General features: G+C 41.9%; 1 protein-coding gene across 1 annotated transcript; it reads right to left on the reverse strand.

Annotated features, from left to right (window-relative positions):
* Positions 1–4019: 4019 nt before the first annotated feature.
* Positions 4020–11451, reverse strand: Pou2af3 (POU class 2 homeobox associating factor 3). Its single transcript, XM_051197456.1, has 4 exons — positions 11362–11451; positions 7623–7677; positions 6062–6291; positions 4020–4682 (listed from the first exon to the last, which is right to left on the reverse strand). Exons 1-4 carry the CDS (start codon positions 11419–11421, stop codon positions 4308–4310), a joined length of 720 nt encoding a protein of 239 aa, XP_051053413.1. The 5' UTR covers positions 11422–11451; the 3' UTR covers positions 4020–4307.
* Positions 11452–23276: the final 11825 nt, after the last annotated feature.

The following is a 23276-nucleotide window of genomic DNA, read 5'->3' on the forward strand; positions in this document are numbered from 1 at the left end:
AGCCTATTTAAAGATGAATCCTAATTCACTGGGATTCTGTCCTTCTGGTGGGTCTCCTTGCCAGAACTGATCCTTTGTACAATTGCAGTGAAATTCCTCGCCTTATCCCTAGCAGAAATGGTGATGCTTATTCTCCCCAAGATTCACAACTTCTCTCATTAAGGGCAATCCCAGGACTCTGATAACCCTAACAAAAGTCTCCTCAGAGCACTACTTAACCAAGACTACTCAATGCAAGGGGTGAGGTGACTTCATTAGGAAAGCCCCAGGGAAGCTGTTGTATTCCATGTCTAATCTATCAGGTTAAGTGACAAATAGGTGTCTCTTCTTTCCTCATTTCCCCATTAATTATTCAGGCGACAGCTGATGGAACACACACACACACACACACACACACACACACACACACACACACACACACACGGGGGGGGGGGAGGGTCTTACCCTCATATTTCTCAAAACTCTGAAGGATGTTCTTTTTCTATATTAAGCAAGACAAACTTTGCTGTCTGGCCTAGAGAGCAGATTCCTGTTTGCAATGAGCCTGGTGCTTCATTTTCATGCAAAACTGTATTCAAAATTCTCTGTATTTTTAGTCCCTGCATATTGCCAAAGCCCTGAGGGAACATAAGGACAGGGTTTAATTACTCTGCATTTAAAGCACTGTGTCTTAAATGGCATCCTCTGGCCACATTAAAATCTAGCTCCAATACTTCAAGATACTTGATGGCCAAGTCCTATTAACAAGCATGTTATCTCCCTACTATTTATAAGAGAAAGGGTGACAGGGTGGGCTCACTTTCTGGAGCAGTGTTACCAGAGTGTCCTACTAGGGTTAATTAGCAAGTTCAAGGATTTGAAAGTGATGATGAAACCATGTGTATCTGGATTTTGGTTATTCACAATGTTATTGGCTTGTTCATAACCTAACGATTTAAAAACATTTCTCTTTTTAAGTTGATGAGTTACTAATAAAAATACATGTATCAAAAGGTATCCTCCTCTCTATCATTCAGTTGTCCTTATATATCTACAGAGGGCTCCCAAATATTCACCTGCTCTGTGCTCTAGGTCATTGCTTGAGTAATAGTTTACAAATGTTTATTATCTTCTACTCCCCCTCCCATCTACTCTTTCAGGTTCAAGAGTTGACCCTTAATTAAGTTTTCCAAAGAACTTGAAAGTTGTCCATGCTCATCCTAACTGAAATTCTCACAGACCTCAATTCCAAAAATTGAGTCGCTTTTTAATCTCTATGCACTGTGGAAGTGCTTACTTAGTATTTGGTTTATATTAGCTAATATTCTCAGATGGTTCTAGACTAAGTTTTATTCATTCATTTAAATTTCCAGCTATAATTTTACAAAATGTCTCTGTTGTATATGGATCCGGATAAAATACAGCTATGGCCTTTTTTATTAATTTTTTTTATTTATTTTATATACCAACCACAGTTTCCCCTTCCTCCTGTCCTCCTGTTACCTCTCCCCAGCTTCTGTCTACCCCCACCCCATCCACTCCTCCTCTGTTCAGAAAGGGGCAGGCCTCCTATGGGAGTCAACAAAGCCAGCTATGACTTTTATGGTAAAAGTTCAAACTCTACAAAGATTGTTTTTCTAGGTATAATACATGGAACATGTATTGAAAAAGCTTTGGGAGTTTGGACCATATCCTCATGTTTCCTGTGTGCAAGAACTCATATTAGAAGTATTGTGACATGGACAAGTTCTTTAATATCTCTTTAGCTTCAGTTTCATCACTTACAAAAATAAAGACAATACTAATCTGACAATTGTATGGTTATTTGTGGGTTAAGGAGATGATACACAAGCACAGGTCTACAGAAAGAACACAGAGCAAGTAAGTGATTAATAATATGCTAATAGATCTCTCCAGTGAATGGCCAGACATTGAAAATCAAGTGTAGACAAAGGGCTAGAATAAACTTAGGTACTTTGTAGAACGTAAAGACACACCTGGCCCCAACCCACACTTCCCCTGTCACGCTTTCTCACACTGAGGCATTGGTATGTTGTTCATGTGTCGAGGTAGATGTCCTGTGCTGCTGGCAATGACAATGAGCCATTGCAGAGCTTCTCTGTGAGTTATGGCAGCTGTGTGGGCAGAGTCCATGCACTTAGTAATATGCTGCTATTGATCTGGCCTCAAGTCTAAATTTCTGGAGAATTCTTAAATATTATGTAAAGGTGGCATGATAATCCGTCTGTCTGTTGATATCTGTTACTGGCCTCCACACACAATAACATACACACACACACACACACACACACATGCATACACATGAGTATGTATGCATAACTCAAAAGAAGAGAGAGAACAAGAAGATGTCAGAAAATGCTTTGTTAAAACTGGAAGGGAATTGATTCAGAAGGTACCAAACTAATGGAGAAAGAGGAGGAGAAGAATGGAGGAGGAGGAAGAGGAGAAGAGGAGGAATGGGGGAAGAGAAGCAGGAATAGGAGGAGGGATGGAATCCAGGGCAGGGATGTATGAGTGGCAACTATTGGGCAATGTTTGTCCCTCTGCTTTCTCTTGGGAACAGCTGCTGGAGATGGTATGGGGAGTATTAAGGGGCCTTGAACTGTATGAATAGGTCTTTGTTGACTTCAGGCCAATATCAGTTTAATTTCAAGCCATTAAATGTCTAACTTTATTGGCACCTCAGAAAGGCAGCAATCGTTCCATTTCCGTGGCCTTGCTCTTCTTCGAGGCAGGCTAGAACTTGTCCTGTTTGCCCAAGCCTTAGTTAAGTCCTGAGGGAGAGGACAGATGGTGTCATTCTAAAAGCACTCCTGTATTCTCACAAGGAGGCCACCGAGTGGCAGTGAGTCAGCTTCTCCATTCAGGTCTTTGCACTACCCTGGGGCCTTAGCGGTTCTTAAACTTCACACCCTGGTATCTTGCGGACAGCTTGTTCCTTTCAGGAGGCCTGATAGAGCTGAAAACAGACTTCTGTGTGGCTTTAATGACTCCATGTTTACTGAACAGTATTTCACAAAAGGTGGCTCAAACTTGCCACCGGAGAGTAAGGGATAGAGTTTGGGTACCTACTGTCTGGGAGAATCTGGGCCACTGACTTAACTTTTGTGAACATCAGACTCCTTGTTTTGCTCTCAGCGTTGTTATCAAGAGTGAGTGAGATAATGCCTGAGAAACCTGCACACAGGAAGGGCTCCGTAGAATTGTGTCTGTGGTGCCAATACAGCTCCATGAATCCAAAGGTGGGACATGAAAAAATGCACCCAAGATTTCACTTCTGTGATTGTGCCCTGGACTCCTGATGCCTTTGGCAAATAAGATTAACTTGTGGGGTTTAACTAGTGTAGTATGACTAGTGTTGTTTGATTCCATGTGGGTTACTTTCCTTGACCTTGAAAGTCAGTTGGCCTCTTTAGTAAATTGATTGGAGCACTCAAACTGTGAAAAGTCAGTTGTAAATAATACAGTCATACAAATCACAGACATGTAAGCATGTGGGATAAATATTTAAGGGTTAACGGCAGGAGTTCAGGGAGAGAAGATGACCACAAATCTAAACTCTGCACTGGATCTACTGTGTGGCAGATGTCAAGAGAAAGAAGATAAATATCCTTGATAAAGTTTACAAAACAGTACTTTGGAAATGCAAAAAGAGTTATCTTAAGGTTAACATTGCCGAAAGGGGAAGCGTGTGCCTTTGGTCACACTGACACTCCATTGAGGAATGGTGGATACAAGAGACCATTGATTCATCACATCTTTGTCTGATGCTGCTCCAAGATGTACACCCTCAATTAGCCAAAGCAGGGTTCTCCTTTTTCAGCTTCTTAGCAGTACCTATTGCTCTATCTCATAGCATCCAGGGCATTTCATCATATTAAAATAATTTTAAATACATAAATACGTTAGATGAAACTATGTTAGTGATTTTCTGATTAATTGGTAATACTGAAGTCAAATGACATTGCTATTGCAAATCGGAAAAAAAACCCCAACATATATTATACAAAGTTATTTATTAGTTTACAAAAGAGTTTGTTCGTTATACTGAGAAGGAAGGCACAGGGGAAATTCCATACCAAAAAAAAAATTTAACAGTGATAACAGTGAATGTATAAAATACGTGTGGCACAAAACCAGGTTTAAGGGCTTTACATCGATTCCTACACTAGTATCAGGAGGTTGAAAACAGTGAGATGTAAACCGTATGTGGGATATTTTGTGAATGGGTTGAAGGTTTAAGTGTCATCTAGATGAAGTAGAGAAACATATATACCCACCCACAACATGTTCGAGTGTGGTTTTTACTAACTGTAGCAGGCATCACAGCTTGTTTCCCTTTTATAGAAATCATTGGTGGTGGTTGCCGAGGGGGAAAAGTCCATATAGTCTGTGCTGGAGTAGGAGAAGAACTCTGAGGTCCTGATGGCATCCAAATGCTCTGCTTCGCAGGCTGCACAGTAGCAAACGGATGGGGTGGCTGGGGAGAGGTGGTTGTACTGGGTGTGGGAAGGCCAATGGTGGTGGTACGAGTAACCTTCTTCTGGGAGGCTGTGGTTTAGGGAATCCAGAGAAGGAGGAGAAGTGTAATTCTCTGGAGTGTAGGAAGGCGGCTGAGCTGGTGAATAGCTGTAGTCAAGGGAGCCAGAGAGGCTGGAGGAGTCCGAAGGGGATCCTGGAGTCTAGAGAAATGCAAACCAGGAAACAAAAAGCTTGGTAACTTAGACAGGACCAAAAAGACTGAGCAGTGTGGATTTAATTGTGCAAAGTGAGAAAATCCAGGGTAAAAATAAGGCTCAAGCCATCCATCTAAGTCCTTAGAAGTAATCTCATTTGCTGACTGTGTGATTTCACACTACATCCTATTTTTCCCTTTCTCTTTCCCAACAATCAATTGTCTTGCTTCACTGCCTTCCTTTGTTAAAACCATGCTTTGCAGCATGTTTTGTTCTTAAACCACAAAATCTCACTGTGTCTTGGGTCACCTGCACACCAAATCATGCTGCATGCCACAGTATAAGCTGCAGGTGGCACCTTGGATGTTTCTCCACAGCCTTGACCATGAGGAGCCAGGTAAACACACAGAGGTAAAACCTGAGTCTTCCAGGGCCCATCTAGGACACCCCAAGATGAGAAACTCCCCCCCCCACCAACTTACAATCGTCAGTCGTCAGTGTTGGAAACTGAGGGGAAGCTAGGTGTTATTTCCCCATGAAAATATGCACATTCTGTAGATAATTTCCCATTTTCTCTAAATTCAGCCTAATCATTATATAGACTTTTTGACAAACTAAAAGAAAAATGCACTTATATTTAAAACTTAAAAAAATATAAATTTCTAAAACAGAAAAACAATCTTACTCATTTTAAAGAGAACATACATTTGAGATCCATCAAGAACAGAAAATCTAAATTCTTTCAAAGATTAGGACTTATTTTGGTCTTTGTTTGAGGAAAGGACTCTTGTAGCTTAGGCTGTACTTCCACTCACTATTTATTTAGCTGAGACTGGCCTTGAACTCCTAATCCTCTTGTCTATGCCTCCCAAGAGCTGGGATTAAAGGCATATACCACAGGACTTTTTTTTTTTTTTTTTAAATCAGGCTTAAATATGTCCCTTTGCTTATGGCATAGCAAACCAACCAGTTAGTAGAGCCAATTCAGCAGTTAAACCAGGCACCATTAGAATATTTGGTAACACACACACACACACACACACACACACACACACACACACACACACAGCCTCAATCCATTGTTTAAACTATTGATTTCCAAATTAACAGATGTCTTAACTGATGTTAAAAAAACATCAATGGAGTAGCACCAGGGGACCTTTTTATTGCCAGACATCCATTTACTAGGAAATCATAATAAATGTGTATTCAAAGGTTTATGCCCTTCAAGGTGCCCACACATTGAACTTTAAATGCTCCCCTGACTATTTCCTTGTTGATAACATTTGTAAGCTTTCTCACGAAATGATGCAAAGCCTTCTACAAAGTATCTCTACCCCTCAGTTAGCAACCATCAGGTTACAGGAAGGATGCAGATGAATTACCAGGCTCTGGTTATAGCAGAAAGGGGCCACTTGACAGCTGTCTGGGAAATAGTGGGGAGCACTTTGCATGGAGTTGAGCAAAGGGCCTGGGAGTGTCTCTGTCTGAAGGTAGGACTCAAAGATCTGGTCAAGGCAGCTTGAGCTTTCTTCACAAGGGACACAGGTGGAAAATTCTCTGGGTTGAAAACAACTGGGTGTGGAAGACATTGGTTCGGGTTCAAAATACAGTCCTAGAAGAGAAAGAGAAATGATTTTTGCTTAAAAATTGCAAAGTAGATTTGAATGGAGTTTTTTTTCCCTACTTACTATGTTTAGGGGGGAAACGGTGATTGGGAAATTCCCTAAGAGCAAACAGCTTAATAATTTGGACTGTTTCAGTTGTCTTGGGTTAATCCAAGTATCAGGGAAATGAATCTGATCAGTAAGATGATAGGTGGCTCTCAATATGGTTAGGGTAAAATAAAAAAAAATGCATTTTGATCTAGCCTGCATCTGAATGTCATATTTAAGGGAAAGCACACATCTTCAATTTTCAGAATATGAAAGCAATGACATCTAAACTCCTTTTGCAGTTCAGGGAGACTTCCCTGAAGCCACAGATAGATTTGTTTGGGGCTTTGGGAAACCTGATACTATACTCTTGATTCAGGCTTGCTGCTTTCCTAAACTTTTCATGTAGTAACTAAAAATTGTTGAGGAGAGGGTTTTGAGAAATGACATAAGTAGTAATGTTTTAGTGCATACTAAAACTGGAAACCTAGAATGTAGAGTACAAAGTATCTTATTCGTAGAAATGTCGAGAGAGAGAGAGAGAGAGAGAGAGAGAGAGTGTGTGTGTGTGTGTGTAATAGTAATAAAAAAAGTGATACTGAGCTGAGGAGAATAATCTGACAAACATCACCTCTTTTCATGTTGTTATGAGTAGTCCCGTGTGTGAAAAATCAGTCTCAAAGGCTCACGGGAGAGGTTTAGAGAGAGAAAGCCCATTAAGGGGGATATAGATTTCCCAGGCTCCTCTCAGGTTAAGTTAAAGTGACATATTTGGTGGGAACTGTCTATATGACCTCGTTACATCTCAGCTACGCAGATGTGTAGGAAGGAGTGTTTATGTAATAGAGTTATTCATATTGGGCTGGGGAAACTTACACTTGTTTGAACTGCTTTCTGGGAAGAGTAAAGAGTGGGAAGGGAGCCCCTGTCGGCTAGACGCTAAATGAACAGGAGCAAAGGCATCACTCTGGATATTCTGATCCCTACTCAAAGTACACCAAGGCAACAAAATGCTGAAACAAACCTTGATTTCATAGGGAGGTTGAGTTGCTTGGAGATCAGCAACTGGGATAAATGTGAAGGATAAAAGTCTTGGGACAGAATAGACAGTACAGAATGAGGGCAAAACCATTTTCTTTCCTTGCTGGGCTTGCATCTGGAGTCACCTTCTGATTGGTTGGATTCCAATTAAATGGTGGTGCCTCTCTTAACCCTTGAGTCAGGCTCTGAAGGGCTTCCGAGGTAGACTTTTGAAAGGGGTTGAGGGAACTGTAAAGCTGGCTGTACTGACCTGCAGATGATGGCGTGCTGGGGTCTGGACGGTGGATACTGCTGCTTCCTGACAGCTGTCAAGGCAAGAAGAGAAGCTTTGAAGCAAAGGAAATCAAGCGCTGGCTTCAGGGCTACACTGGGGAAGCTGGGCAGGGGATTCTCCTGCTCTGCTGAGGTAAGCCAGACTCCTAAGAGCATTGACTTCTTTAAATAAAGCCAGCATTATATGTTTTAGACTTGATTTCATATTTGTATATTTGGGGATTTTGTCTTTTTCTAACGTCATATTCCTTGCTAAAATGTTGAGTGATTAATTTTGACAAAGATAAAGTAACTAATTTTTGTTACAGAAGTAGAGCAATTCAAGAAAACTCAGCAGGCAAAAACCTTTCTATTAAGCATTTTACTTTATAATGAGTAAGAGTTAACATTTACTTAACCCAACTATGACTTTAGCTAATACATTTCCTCAAAGTTAGTATCTACTACTTAGTTTCTTAACTAGAAATTAATTTCCCATAAAGAAATGAATAATAATCAGACATTGTTTCTAAATTTGTTAAACCCGAGAAGCTAAAATATTCACATTTATGATCTTTAAATTAAAAAAATAATAATAATCTTGAAGTTGTGTTCAGTGATTCAGAGCCTACAAACATCTGAGTTCATAACCAGAACAATTTCAGATCTTTGCACATTTTGAAAAACTGTTTTCTATATAATTTGCTTTAAAATTACTGTATCTAAATGCTGAAAATTCATAAGGCTGAGCCTTTCAAATACTTAAAGTTAAGCAGCTTGCCTTTTCCAGTTGAAAGGACAATTATACTAAAGGAGTCATTCAGGATTTTTTTCTTTTAGATTTCAGGTGGTGGCTTTAAAGTTTAAAGGGACCAGCGAGCACTATTGTTGCTCTGGGCTAGGAAGCCGAGCTCACCACACCTCTCTTGGGTTGCAGGGGGATACTCACACTCCTGTGCCCTGAGCCACCTGCAAGCGCTGCACAGCCAGCCACTGCTCAAACAGGAGGTGTGTTAATTTTGAAAACGATCCATGCTGTAATGTCATGAACCAGGAAGCTGGAAGCCTTTACCTGCTCTTTATGCAAATATTTGACTGCAGCTTGAGCTGAAGGACTTGGAAGGAACGGGTCTTTAAAAAAAATCTGCTCCATTGTAGAGCAGGCTTTTAACCCCCTGCCTCCCCCAATGGTCTGTTTAGCTTGCTTCCTTGTTAGTGCCAGGAGGTATGTTTACAATACCCTACTGATACTATCTTTCTAGCCCTTGGTTCACTTTCTACTTTGCTCCAAGAACACCAAGAGTGGCTCCTTTCTTTTAGATTTCAAATAGCATGTAAAGTCATAATCAACAGTTTATAAAAACACATCAATACTATTAAAAAACAAAACACAACTAATGCTAAAAATAATTTTTTATCTTTATCTTTAGATAAATACTTGCTCAAGTTTTTCTTTACCTTAAAGGCAAAAAAAAAAAAAAAAAAAAAAAAAAAGTGGTGTGTGTGTGTGTGTGTGTGTGTGTGTATGTAAAATTTGATATGACTGCAATAAGTTTTTAAAATTAAAATTTCCAGTTTGATACATATAGTTTCTTCTGATACACTTAAGACCTGGATATCTACCTCAGCCTATAACTATCATTCATGACTGCTTTCTTAAAGCCTATAACTATCATTCATGACTGCTTTCTTAAAATTTCAGATACTGCTTTGACTTCATAACAAAAACCAAGACAGATTTATTTTTGCTTTGCAATATTTGTCAAAATTAATTCTCTCCTTGGATTACTGTTTTCCAGAGTTTTTAACACTGAAGTTCGATAGAGTCTCTGTTAAACTAGGAAGGTCTGCATGAAGCAGGCACACACATTGTTCTCCCTGGGATGGTATCTACCACCCTTGCTGGCTGGGGCATGACTAGAGTTCTAGAAAGATCAGGGGTGAGTGGGAACCTCCTAGGAAGCAGAGTTGAGCATATTCCAGCAAGAAGTGTATGTTCTAGATAGACATTGCTTCCAAAGTCCCTCTTCATTCTCACAGGGAACTCAGAAAATGTCAAGTCAGAACTCTCTCAGGAACAGAACCTGGTCAAATACTTCCTCTTACCCTCCACTTTGCTATGAGCCTTCAGTGGTCACACCAACAGTGACGGTATTGCTTTGCCTAAAAAGGAGGGATGCTCTGGGTACAGATGAAACAGCTCTGACAAGTACCAAGGCTCCTTGCTGAAAGGTTACATTTTCTTGGTTGACTGACTTTTCTGTCTGGAGAAGCCCTTCCCAGCTTCCTCCGTCCTGGTTTTATTAATGGTACAGCTATGAACCATTGAGGTTATTAAACTGTGTCTTAGTGTGATGAGTTTAGAGAGCCAGTACTGAAAAATAAGATTATCCTGGCTCTGCCTTTTTAGCTTTTTGTCAACTTAGAGACTTTGGATCTTAGCTATCATGGAGGAATACAGTTTTCTGATCTATTTAGGTCATCTGATCATTACAACCAAATGAAATACTGAATGCCCAAAAGTGCTTAAAAATAAATTATTTAAAAAAACAAAAATAAAACAAACAAACAAACAAACAAAAAAAAAAAAAAAACCACTGCAAGTACCCCTTTACAATACAAGGACATTCTACATTACCTGAAATTCTGCAGATGGAGATAACTAATTTCCCTAGCTGTATGTACCAAATCATAGCAAATATACTTGCACTCTGAGTTCTGAGCAAAAGGTATAATACACATTAGTGTGTCCTGGCTGTTCATCCTTGGTTGGAATTTATTTCAGTGATCTTTCCCAAATAATGTCTATCGTGTACTCACTGTGGAAAATACTGTTCTAAGTACTCGTTTGACCCTTACACAGCTTTATTAGCTTTCAACTGAAAGGTGAGGGGACAGAAAAAAGAGAGTAAGTTAATGTGTTGGTAGATATGAGCCACAGAGTTACTGAGAACTAAACCCAGTTCCTCTGGCTCAGAAACCTATCCCACAACTCCTGCATAGTTTCTCCCTCCCATTACTAGAGGTGCCAAAGACCCTTCCATGAAGTCCTACTTGGAACACAAACAATGCCACATGCAGATGGGGCCCAGTGATAATTAATGTGATTGGAATCCTAGCTCTCCGATTCTCCGTCCACACCCATGTCTACCCACAGTGTCGTGCTGAAGGCTCTTCAAGTTGACCTTCTTGGTGGACAACAACACCTAGCATATACGGTTCTGCAGGGGCCCGGAACACTCTGGTAGTATGTGTGAAGTGGCAGGGTACCCTAGGACTGCCCAGATGAGTTTTGTAACAGTTCTGTGTATTTTAGAGATTGGGTCCTTTTCTTCTGGAGACATCCAGTGACTGGTGATTTTTCACATAAATAACCCCAGAGTCTACGTTTGAGAGAAACTAGACGGGTTTCTGGGAGAGATTTTTTTCTATGAGTTTGTGGGGGCTATATCTATACTCTGTCTTAACACTGTAACACTGTACTTACCTGCTGGCTGCCTCTCTCCCTCGCAGAGGACCAACAAGTCTTCCACACTCAATTATCAACAGTGAGTGATGAGCCTCCCGCCACCCTGAGCCCTACATGTCCCGCATGTTTTTGTGGCTGCCTGTGGTAACCTGGGGCGAAGCTGGGAACAGACAGGGCTGTGCTTGTGGGTGGCCTCTATATCTCCCCAGACACAGGGCTGAATAAGGCCTACCATGGACTTGGGAGTGAGGGAGGGGGTTGTGCTTACAGTTGCCCCTGAGGTGGCCTGGTGTGCCCTTCTTTGTTGCAGTAGCTCTTTCACAGTCATCTTCACGCGGACACCTTGATACACCTTCGGTTTTTCTGGGGGAGAGGCAACCGGGTCAGTGGTCAGTCCCAAAGTTTGGGTGTCAAGGGGAACCGTGAGGATCCCATTGATAAGGCTAGGACAGCCAAGGCCAAGTTTCTATCTTTGTAGAGCACAAAGAGAATCACCCACATTTCTCAAGCTTGAAGCAGGCTGCTGCTGCTTCAGGGTCTTAGTGGGAACGGTTCCCATGGGCATCTCTGAAGTCATTCACCCCTAGCTGGGCCTCATCCTCATACAGTACAAGTTGTGCTGCTCTGGAATGTGGAGGCAGGTCCAGCAAGCCTACTGTTTTGGCTAAAACAGTAAAATTTAGGGCTCTGGATGAAATTGTGAACCTGGGGAGCTCTCTGATTCAAAACAGCTCACTTCACACACCTCACCATAATGTTCATATTGTGAGCCCCCCCCCCCCCACTGTATTCTTCCATCAGGCATGGCTGCTGGGGAGGTGCAACCATCAGTTGTGGTGTCCTTGGTCTGGAAGCCAGCATCACCCCCCCCCCCCAATACAATACAAGGATCATAGGTTTGGGCAGTTTGTCCAGGCCCTGTGAGGGACTTACTGGACTGATCCCAGAAAAGGGGCCAAGCCCAGGGGATTTTCTCCAGTCAGTCCTTGCCTTTTTTTTTTTTTTTTTTTTTTTTTTTTAAATTTCCCTTCTTTCTCATCCCCTTTCTCCTTTCACTCTAAGACTCTGTCGTTCTCTTCATCTCTCTTCCTACCCCTCCCTTTCCGGGACAGGTATTTCTCAGAGAACTGTGCTATGGAGAGTTCTCCAGCTAGAGCTGCAGGTCTGAGTAAAGGCATCCCGAGGCTCCCTAGGACCGCGCAGTCTCCTGGAGGCCGCCCTCCGGAAGGGGCCGCCCCTGAGCCCGCAGAGCTGAGCCCGGTGGCCTGGGTGAGCCCAAGTGACCGGCGGCGCTAGGCGGGGGTCGGCTGGGAGGGACCGGTGACAGCTTGGGGGCCAACCCCGGCAGAGCACAGTGAGTAGGTCTGGCTGGGTTTTAAGCCAGGTTAGACCGGGCAGATGCACTTTCCAAGTGGGCTTTGTCGCAGAAGCCCAGAGTGACTCCTGCCCGCCCCGACCTTGGCCCTAGAGAAAGCGCCTGGGAGTCACACGGGGAGGGGTGGAGCGCAGTGGCCCCTGGCCTGGGCGTTTGGCAACAATGCCAGGCCGCCAGCGCCTCGCCTGGTTAGTGCAGGGACCGCGGCTAGGCAGCTGGGAGACCCCCACCCACAAGCCAGATCCTGAGAGTTAGGATCCTGCAGGAAATCTGGTGCGCTATTCTTTTCGATCCTGGGAATCGGGTGTCCCGCGGTAGTGCCAGGGCGCGCCCCATCCGCTTCAGTCTCCTTCCCTCACACCCCCACTGCCTAGCTCGGCTCTGGGATCTGCAGACAGCGGGCGCGCCTTGGGGTCCACACGGAGACAGCCCCAGCCCAGCTCCCAGCCGGATGCGTCCTTGCTGCAGTCCAAGGGCTCACCGTGAGCCTCTAGCTCCCCCCGCCGCCGCTTCTGGGCGCACAAGATCGGCGCTTCCAATTCCCAGGACGCCAAGGTGGAAAAGTGAAGGCACAGCAGGGGCCTGGGGTACGCGATTGTCCGGAGCAGCCACTTGGGCCTCTGGGCCTCAGCCTTTACCCAGCGGGAGCCGACACAGCGGGCCCGCGCCCTCTCTGGATTCATGCCCGGCCCTGACTATCCTGCTCTGACTTTGTGACTCTCTGTTATACGCAGGAAAAGCAGAGGAAATACACCCGGATCCAAGTGCCCCTGGCCCTCATGACCCGACCCCTGGAGAAGCAGCCGAGTTACCCGACATCGTGGTCAGCAGGAGCTGGGCTGGAGACTGGATGCTGCAGCTTCAGAAACTCAGCACCTAGGAAGGCTCCTGTGCAGGGAGAAAGGCAGAGATGCGACATTTTTAAAGTTTCACAAAACACGAGGCAGCACCCAGGTCCCTGAAGTAGGAGACACACAGAATTAATGTTTTATACCTTCGGGTATAGGTTTGAGTTTTTTCCCCCTCATGCCAAGTATTTAAAACCTCTAGAAACCCATGATTTGACAATCAATGATTGCGCGATACTTTCAATTTGAATATTCAAAGGCTTAACAAAATGGACTATCTTCTGCAGAAATCCTGCACACAGGCACCCCACAGAGAGTCCAGAGAAACAGGGAGTGAGATGCCTTTGGGTCCTGACCCTTGCTTTTCTCCTATTTTAAACATTTTCCCCACCTTCCCACAGACTGAGCAGGTGTCTTCGAAGATGTTCCATATTCCTGCCTCAAAGGCAGCTCAGAAGCCCCCACTGACCTAGACTGCTCCTCAGGGGTCACTAGAGCCAGGTTGGCTACCCACAAGGATTCTCACCTGTCCAATCTCCCTTTTAAGGAAGAAATCTCAGGTTTTGGAAAGTGAACATGGCAGCCAGTGGGTGTGGCACAGCAGAGGATCACTTTGGGCCCAGTTGGCAGGCCAAAGGACAGCAGAGGCCTAAGCTTTGCACCTAATGTTCCCCTGGCCCTGCCTGGCTGCTTGTGGGCTTCCTTTTCGGCCCATCTTCCCTCCTGCTAGGCCACAGACACTGGGCTTCCAGCAAGCAGTACTTGTGCATCAACAGTTCCTCTGCTCTGTGCAGAGCTGTGGATCCTCACCACTGCCCTGGACTGGCTGAGATTCCTCTAGGCTGGGACTCCATCACTGCCCTGCGGCATTCCAGACATTGTTTTTCTCCTTCTTCTTCCTGTGCAACCCAGCCTTTTTGCCTCATAGCACCCCCTGCTTCTTTTAGAGAAGGATATGAGGTTTATTTTGAAGACTCTGAGAAGAGAGGTAGCAGGGATTTGGAGTCAAGCTGCCTCCTTGTACCCTTCACAAGTACCCCAGCACAAGCTGATGCACACTTTTTGAGCACTGCCTGGGTTGCTCTCTGGCCTGCGATTTGAAAGATGGGAGAGACTGGGTAGAATGGCAGGCCAAGTCTCCACAGAGAGACAGAAGGGTCTCCGTTGCAAAAAACTAAGTATTTCCAGGAATGCAGATAAAGTGATAGTACAGGGTTCTATTCTTTAATCCTTGAGTTCTCTGGAAAAAAAAAAAAATAAGCTTTAGCTCCAAAGACCTTTAGAAGAAACCTGAAAAATTAAAATGTATCAGATACAGTGCATCTGATACAGTATATAGGGTATAACCATCAGCTCAGCTAAAGGGTTTCTGGGGATAATAAAAGCGTGATGAGTAGAGCTGTCTGTCAGGCAGATGGAGCCACACATCTGGGAGAGGATCAAGGTTCGGGACACTCGAGGTAGCACCTGGTGGTGGAGGGTAGGGTAAGGTGTGACTGTATTTGGTCCAGCTGGCGTTTATCAGCCACTGGAGCCTATTTCTGCAAAGCCAGGCCTAAGGATCAGACCAGGGAAGGACTCCAGGATCTGAGGGGAACCCCCTTGCTGGCACCACTTCCTTCCTGCATGCGGTGTTTCCCATTGCCTCTTCTCATTTTTTGTCTTGGTCTTATTTTTGCTCGCTTTTAAGAAGCTTTCCTCTTTGTCCCTTTGGCTTTTTTGTTTATTCTCCCCCACATTTTCTAGTCCTTGTTTTTCTTTCTATTGGTGCGTTTCTTTATTTCCTGTCTGCACTCTTTCGCTCTCTCTCTCTCTCTCTCTCTCTCTCTCTCTCTCTCTCTCTCTCTCTCTCTCTGGCTCTATATGTGCCTCTCTCTTTGCCTTATTCTGGAGCGCTGCCTCATTGTTTCAGCATAAATATTCTTCCTTAGCTCTCCTCTCACATACAAACAAGCAGAGGTGGTCTGAGGTCACCGTTTTCCCTTGGCAACATCAAGGACATTAATGGTAGTGACTAGATTCTCCAGAGAGAACTTATGCTGGAAGATGCAGGCTGCTTTGAAGGCTGGGGTCTGCAGAGACAACAAAGAGCAAAGAAATCTGCGTATTTTTTTTCTCCCACAAGTCTTTGCCTGACCTATGGCTACTGTCCTGGAGCATCTGTGTGTTGGTGCTGTTGCTGAGACTGAGAGAGTCTCTTGCTGCTAAGCAATTACAGAAAACTATTTCCCCAGGAACGTGTTGGGAATCTTCCCCCGCCATCTATACAACAGGGCAACCAAACATTAAGGGATTTTGATTCTTGTTCTTATAACAGAAAAGCCCCAGAACAGACATTTCAGAACCAAAAGCCATGTTTGAGGAGGCAAGAGACAATATTTCCTCAGTGGAGCTTCCTTTCATCTCTCTCTCTCTCTCTCTCTGTGTGTGTGTGTGTGTGAGAGAGAGAGAGAGACACACACAGAGAGAGACAGAGAGAGATGAAGATATCTAGAGCAACCAGCCATTTTTTAAATTTTTTAATTTTTTGCCCAGAGATTCAAAATGCCTATAGACCTGAGCACTCTTCTTGCTCATTCATTCATTCATTCATTCATTCATTCATTCATTCATTAATTTTGGTGTTGAGATAGAATCCAGGCCATTCTCATTCTGGGTAAGCACTCTACAACTGAATTACAATCCCAGCCCATAGAAGATTATTTAAAGTTCTTATCTGTTGTTTCCTGGGTGCTAGACCTGTGTTGTGCAGTATTCTCACTGTACAGTTGAAGAAGCTGACTTAAAGGGATGAGCATCTTGCCAAGCTTAGCAAGCATATAAATGTCAGAGCTGGGGTTCTGTCTTTTCCAACTTTCTCACTCCAAAGTCTTTGCTGTATTATCAGTTTGTTCAAGGAGCTTAGACTACAGCACAGGGATGTGAGAATATTCTAGAAACACAGAACCCAGAAGAAGCAACTGGCTAGAAGTGAAGACAAGGTGTTTATTATGCTGATTGTGGTTTGCCTGTTGGAACAGGACCCTCTTCCTGGGGGCTTGTTGCTTCTAGGATGCCTTCCCTGAAGCCCCAACAATCCCTTTGAGGTTGGAATAAGAAATTGTGGGGTCTGACAGGCTGTCACAGGCCCTGTTGCTTATAACACAGTATCTTGATGTGGAGTGTTGGAAGAGACCTTGGCATGCTGAGAGGGACTGGCATGTCAGTGGCTGTCTCGTTTGTCATTCTATTGCTGGTTCATAGAAATTTCTGTGAGTCTCACTATTTGTAAGGCAGATTTTGCCATTATTGGAATCTTTAAAAGGAGAGATGAGTAATTGATCCATAAGCCAACAAGATGTTCTTCCTTGAGCACCAGGTATATACCAGGCAAGGTGATGAGTACCATGATTACAAAGATAAGTAAACCTTGGTTTCTGCCAGTAATGGCTCTGTTCTACCATGCTAAGCACATTGCTGCTTTCCTATATAGTAGGTTCATTCACACATTCATTCACCATTTATTCAATAACCATGTGTTATTGAAGAAGTGCTTGCTTTTTCACTCAAACCTTTCCTTAAAGCCACTGTCCCCAGATTTCCCCATTCTTCATACATCAGCCTTTCAGATCTCTGCTTTTCCATGCTCAAGCTCAGAAACCCTTTAGTTCATCACTGACCTTTATAAAGTCAGTCAGCAGCACCTGTAGTGAGTAGAATGGATATTTTTAATGTGTAAAGTTGAATATTTTTTAACTGAAACCTGAAAAGTATTGATGGTCTTTTATATGTGAATGGCATTGTACAGCATTATGCTTTTTCCTCCAAAGTAGGCTTTATTAAACTTAGACTTGTATGTATTAAAAGACCTTTGGAATAAGGAGAGGTGTGGTTTGTTCCTTCCAAATTTGACTACAGCCCTTTAGTAATGCAAAGTTCTTTTGTCACCTCGACTTTGGGACACTGTTACTGAATGCTGTGGGAAATATCAAGTCCAAACAGTTGAATACATAGAAGAAACAAGTATTTATTAGTCTTTAGGATACACATTTGGTCCATGTGAAAATAACCAAGAAGCTAGTAGCAGGTGGAGGTGATGTAAGATTTTGTACAGAGCCAGTTTCTCCTCATAGTGTTTATTCAGAATTGTAAACTCTACTGCTAAAAGCTTATGATGAACCAGCTTTTGATTATTTATTATTTAGGCAAGAAGTGTACGATAATATATTGCTTGTAACATTCCTGTTTTACATAAAATATTTTTATTGTACCACATTTCTAACATATAAAAGTGTATAGAGAATACTGACATGAAAATTGTGAATGTATCATACAGGTTGAAGAATAAAATGGCTGAGTGACTGTACATTTATGAATTACTAAGCACTAGAACTTCTAGATTATTCCACTCAAGATACTTGGTTAGGGGGAAAGTCTACCATTTCTCTTAATGTAAAACGTATTATTTGTTTGGTGTACAGTTTTTCCTTTGTAATGTGTAGCTTTTCTCCTGTTTTTGTAATCTACTGTCACTTCATTGTATTTTGAAAACATATATGTTTTATTTTATTAGAGGTTATTTCTAAAAATACTTGTGTATCACACATCTAACAAATGTGTGGAAAAATGTATTTTTATTTAGTTTAACCCCGGGAGACTATAGTTTCTTTTTTATTGTGTTTGCTTTAATCACACCAGAGATATTAAAACCCAAATAACTAATTTATATGTCTTCAAAGAAATATCTCATAGTACATGTGGATAGTAAACATTATAGCAATATATTTTATACTACTTCAAAAGTTCATCAATTTTCCTTTTTAAAGGTATTTTAAAATACGTAATTAGTCTTTTTAAGAATGTGCCCACAAATGCATAATATTCATCCACGGTCAACTTGTTTTAGAGATCTGTTTAGCTGTTCATCTTTGTGTAGTTTTAGTTCAATTGAAGGAGCACCTACAGCATTCTGTCCCTAAGCCAGATACTAGGGATGCAAGGTGAGTCATTCATGGGTCCTCCACCCCCTTGAGTCTTTACCTAGATAATCGCTCTTTATCTAGAGTGTAAGAGTTTGCACTTTGCCTTTCCAGAGTCAATGGTTAGTAAATATATTGTGAATATAAGACGAACATTGTGGCGGTGGCTTGAATGGAGAGGGCACTTTAGACGGAACCCAGTTGTTGAACCTAAAGTTAATTTTGGTGAGTCACTATAATATCACTAGAGTACACTGTAATTTAAACCTTGAAATTAGTTATTATCTTGGTACTTTAAATAAAAGTGGTTTTATTCCTGACTATATATTATTTACATATAGAAAACGTAGATATTCAGATACTCTCTTGTATATATACGTCTCTACATGCAAGCATGTATCTTGCTATTGAAGTTAACTTTTCCCTTTGTGGACTTTCCTTTGGGGGCTCTTCAATACTACCATACCGTGGCATTATTAACTCATCTGTGGAAAGTCCTAATGATGTTGAAAAGTACCTATTAAATAAACAAAGTGCAGATGTGGTTTTCTTCTTTTATTCTTTGAGGTTTGAATTACATTGTAAGAGAAATGCAAACACTTCCTACAGCATGCTGTGTCTGTTCAGTGACTCATGGGGTGATTGTCTACAATGCAGGCTTTGCATGGGGAGATTTTAAATTTCACTTAACAATTTTTATTCCATGCATTTATTTATTCCTGTGTGGGGTGTGTGCATATGGGGTGTGTACATGTCACAGTACATGTGTGGAGGTCAGAGAATACCTTCCAGGAGTTGGTTCTCTGCTCCTACCCTGTGGGATCCTGGGTTAGAACTCAGGTCAGCAGGCTTCACTTGCTAAGCCTTATTGTTGGTCCTTAAGTCTCACCTTTGACTTCTGGTATTTTCTTAAATAGATTGAGCTTGACCTCACCATTTTTATCTATTTAAAACATAAAGGTGTCCTGGTAAGACCCAAAAGAGATGGCGTTCTGAGCCGAGACCCATAGTTTTCTTTAGTTCTTCTGTGAAAGGCAATGAGTCAGAAGATGCCAGACTTGAGGTGGGAGAGAGAGGAATGCATTTTTTCCACATTATGCTATTATGCAAGCAAAGGCGTGGTTAATATCCACATACTGAATAGGAAATAGTGTAGGGAAAGATGATTAATTTCCCTGGCATACTTTGTAGCTTGTTTCCATTTTTAATAAGATATTTCTAGAATGTGGTGATACATTATATATGATTTATTAAAGTTTGCCTGAGGATTCAGAAAGCAAAATCAGCCACAAGCCATAGAAGCCAGGTATACACCTTTAATCCCAGGACTCAGGATTAAGAGATAGATGGATCTCTGTTAGTTCAAGACCACATTGACTACACAATATTTATCCAGTCCCAAAGAGAAACAGCTCATGCAAAGATGATCTCAGCACTTGGGATCATACACCTTTAATCCTAGCTCTGGATAGGTATTTAAGACAGGAACAGGGTTTCAGAGCTGGCATTGATTCTTTAGCCACATTGAGTATAGGGCAGCATTCTGAGATAGTCTCAGGATTCTCTCTAGCCACGCTGAGGAAAGGCAGCATTCTGAAGCTTAGTGAAGAGCTCATGGATCAGCCCTTTTAGCCTGAGCTAGGAGTAAGAGCTAGTGGCCCAATGTTTTGCTTTTCTGATCTTCAACTTGAAGCTTGAACCCCAGTATCTGTCTCTGGGTCATTTAATTTTCATGAGACACCAGAACAATGAAACAGAACCAAGTTAGGATATATGAAAGTGATACATATAAAGCTAAACAGAATCCTTAAAGTCATTTACTACTTGGAATTTATTAGCCTCATTCTTACTCCTTCTCATTCCCTGTAAACCAGGCAGCTTAAATAGATAATAGAGTGTAATTTGTGTATGTCTCCCCTGTTATAGGTTAACCTTGTAGATACTGCACCAAGTTAGGCACTTTAAGAAGGATGTAGATACCTTTGTGTGCTCTATTTTCCTCTTATGTTCCAAGGCCTGATTGACAGGTTCTATTTGTCTGAGAACTACTGTATCGTCAGAGTATCACAAGACAAATAAACATAATGTTTGAGTAGATAAATGCAAAGTGAGCCATGATGATGAATATTGAACATAACAACCAAACAAATATTAAATATATACATATATATGTGTATATATATATATATATATATATATATATATATACATAGATATGATTTACAGAAACTATGTTGTTTTATTACTACTTAGTAAATTTCCCTGCTGAGTATTTTATAAATACAGTTGTTAAAAAGTTTATACAACCAATCTAGGAAAGTGACTCTGGAACCCTCATGAAGACCCTAATCTACAAGGACCCAGATCTCTTCTTTCCAGTGTGGGGCCCTGATGCTCAGGTTTGAGTATTAACTGGATGACAGACGGCTTTTCTACAGCTACTGGGAACCAGAGCAGAGGTCATACTTGGAAGACTTCCGAAAGAACAACACTCCTCTGCTTTAGTGGGTGTTGCCAGCTTTTCCCAGTGAGCACACACTGAGCAGAATAGAGCACAGGCCAACATTTACTTCCAGTATATACCCAGTTGCTGGGCTAGGTGCTATGCTTCTAATGTTTTGAAGAATCTTTGCTATTAAAGAACTATAATCAATCTGAGTGCTTGTCAGTGGATGAGCAGATAAAAAAAAATCTCCTTCTTTCTCTCTCTCTCTCCCTCTTCTTCCCCCCTCTCTCAAACACAAATACTACTCAACCATAAAGAAGTTCTGTGATTTGTGACAATACAGATGAACCTTAGAGGCACACATGATATGAAATAAGTCAGGAGTCCAAAGACAAATGTTACATGATCAACTTTGTGTACATTGTATAAAAAGTCGACCTTGTAGAGATAGATAGAAGTAATGATTAATAGAGACTGAGGTGGGAAAGAGAAGGGGTTAGGAAAGAAGTTGGTCATTGGTACAAAGTTACAGTTAGGAGAGGTAGATTTTGTCATACCATCGTACAGTAACATGACTACCATCAATAGTAACAGTCTATATCTCAAAAAACTTAGAAGAGATGATTTTCCCTTATTTTTATTATATAATAGTTGAAGGAAGGATTTTAATGTTTTACTACCAAGACAAGAAAAATGTTTTGAAGTCATGGGTATACTAACTGCCATAATGTTCATGCAGTGTGCGTGTTAGTTTTTTGTCAACTTGACACATATTTGCATCATCTGGAAGAGGACACCTCAGCTGAGAAAATGCCTCCATCAGATTGGTCTGCACATAATTCTGTGGGGGCGTTTTCTTGATAAAGGATTGACGTGTGATGGTCCAGTCCACCCTTGGCAAGAAGCTCTGGGTGTATAAACAAAAACAAAAACTTGAGGGAACCATGGGGAACAAGCTAGAAAGCAGTGTTCCTCCACGGTCTTTGCCTCCAGGTTCTTGCCCGGACTTTCTTTCTTGATGAACTACAAGCTGCTATAAAGACCATTTCAATCTATGTTGCTTTTAGCCATAATATTTACCTCAGCAACAGAAAGCAAATTAGAACAAGCATATAGAAGTAACATATCATACTCCCACAGATGTGTATAACACACATATGTATGTGTATATCTTGGGCTGCCCAAAATCAGCTGTTGAGAGAGAGGAAGTCGGCAGAGAACCTGTGTGAGTGCTACACCACAGACACCAGAGCTCGTTGTTTCTTGTTCCCACAAGAATACTTTCCAAGGAGGGAGCTTTGAGTACAAGGAAGAGGAAGGCTTTTAACTTCAGCATTTCTGTTGGTAATCCATAAGCTAGGGGTGGTTTGCTTAGAGAGAAAACACCACCAAAAGTCTAGAGGAGGAGACATATCTGCTGTCACATCTAAGTATGAATTAATACCCAGATTTGAATTTGCAGATTCCTCCCCCTCCCACATCTACCTGAGTTAAACAATGAGACAATAGCAGAGGACGTTTTGGGGATGCTGTTGAAGAACTAGACCAAAAAGGAGTTTTAGAGACCTGGGTGGAAAATGAGAGTTTGGCTGCTAGGAGACAGGAGGGACCAGAGGTTTCTGAGATGTGTGAGAAGGAAGTAAAGGAACAATTGTGATAGAAGATTGGAGAAGGCATGTCAGTGTCCCCTTCGTTTATGCATCCACAAAGTCAAGGTGTGTGTAGGTCATTTATAAGGAGATGCATGGCCTGAAAGTAAACACTCTAGTCAGTGGAGATTACTCAGCTCAGCAAAGGAATCCACACCTTTCAGACTCCCTGGAGGCAGATTGTTTTTTCTGATGCCAGTTTCTGTATGTGCTATCTGTCTTTCACTGATAAACCACAGAGAACTTCCTTTGTGTAGCTGGAAAATACTGAATGTATTACAGATGACTCTTGCCTAGCAATATGCCCATCCCCAATTGCTCCCTTGCCTCTTGGTGTCCTATTTGTTGCTTGCAATAGTCTAGTTCTACCTCCTACATTTCTTTTGAAATATATGAATTAGGTTTTGATCATTGGATTTCCATTGCACACAGGCACTTTGGTGACTATAAATTTATACCGTTAGTCAGATTCTGCCTAGTTTAACTGAGGCTGCCATTGATCAGCCTTTTATGGTGGGGGATTCTGAAATAGCATTTGGACACCCTGGGTAAAACTCTACATTTACAAAGCCAGTCTCTTGACCTCATTCTATTTTATTGACAATAAAGCACTTATATCTGGTGCCATATTTTTTACTGGGCCTTTACAAGTCCCTGTAATAAGGGAAAGGTGCACAACACTGCAAACTTTAAAGTCATATGGTGTATAAAATGAGTTTTGTTTTACATGCTCCAAGCTACATTATACCATTTCCCTTTTCTTTTGCTAAATACACATAGTTCATAACTAATAAAAATTAGACAGGAAAATCATTTTGTTTTATGTTCTGCTAAAGTTTTTAATGTAATATAAGAAAAATAACCAGTGCCAAAATTGATACTTCAAAGATAACAGAAAATTCAGAAT

This window comes from Phodopus roborovskii, unplaced genomic scaffold, assembly GCF_943737965.1.
Source record: "Phodopus roborovskii unplaced genomic scaffold, PHOROB, whole genome shotgun sequence".
NCBI lineage: Eukaryota > Metazoa > Chordata > Mammalia > Rodentia > Cricetidae > Phodopus > Phodopus roborovskii.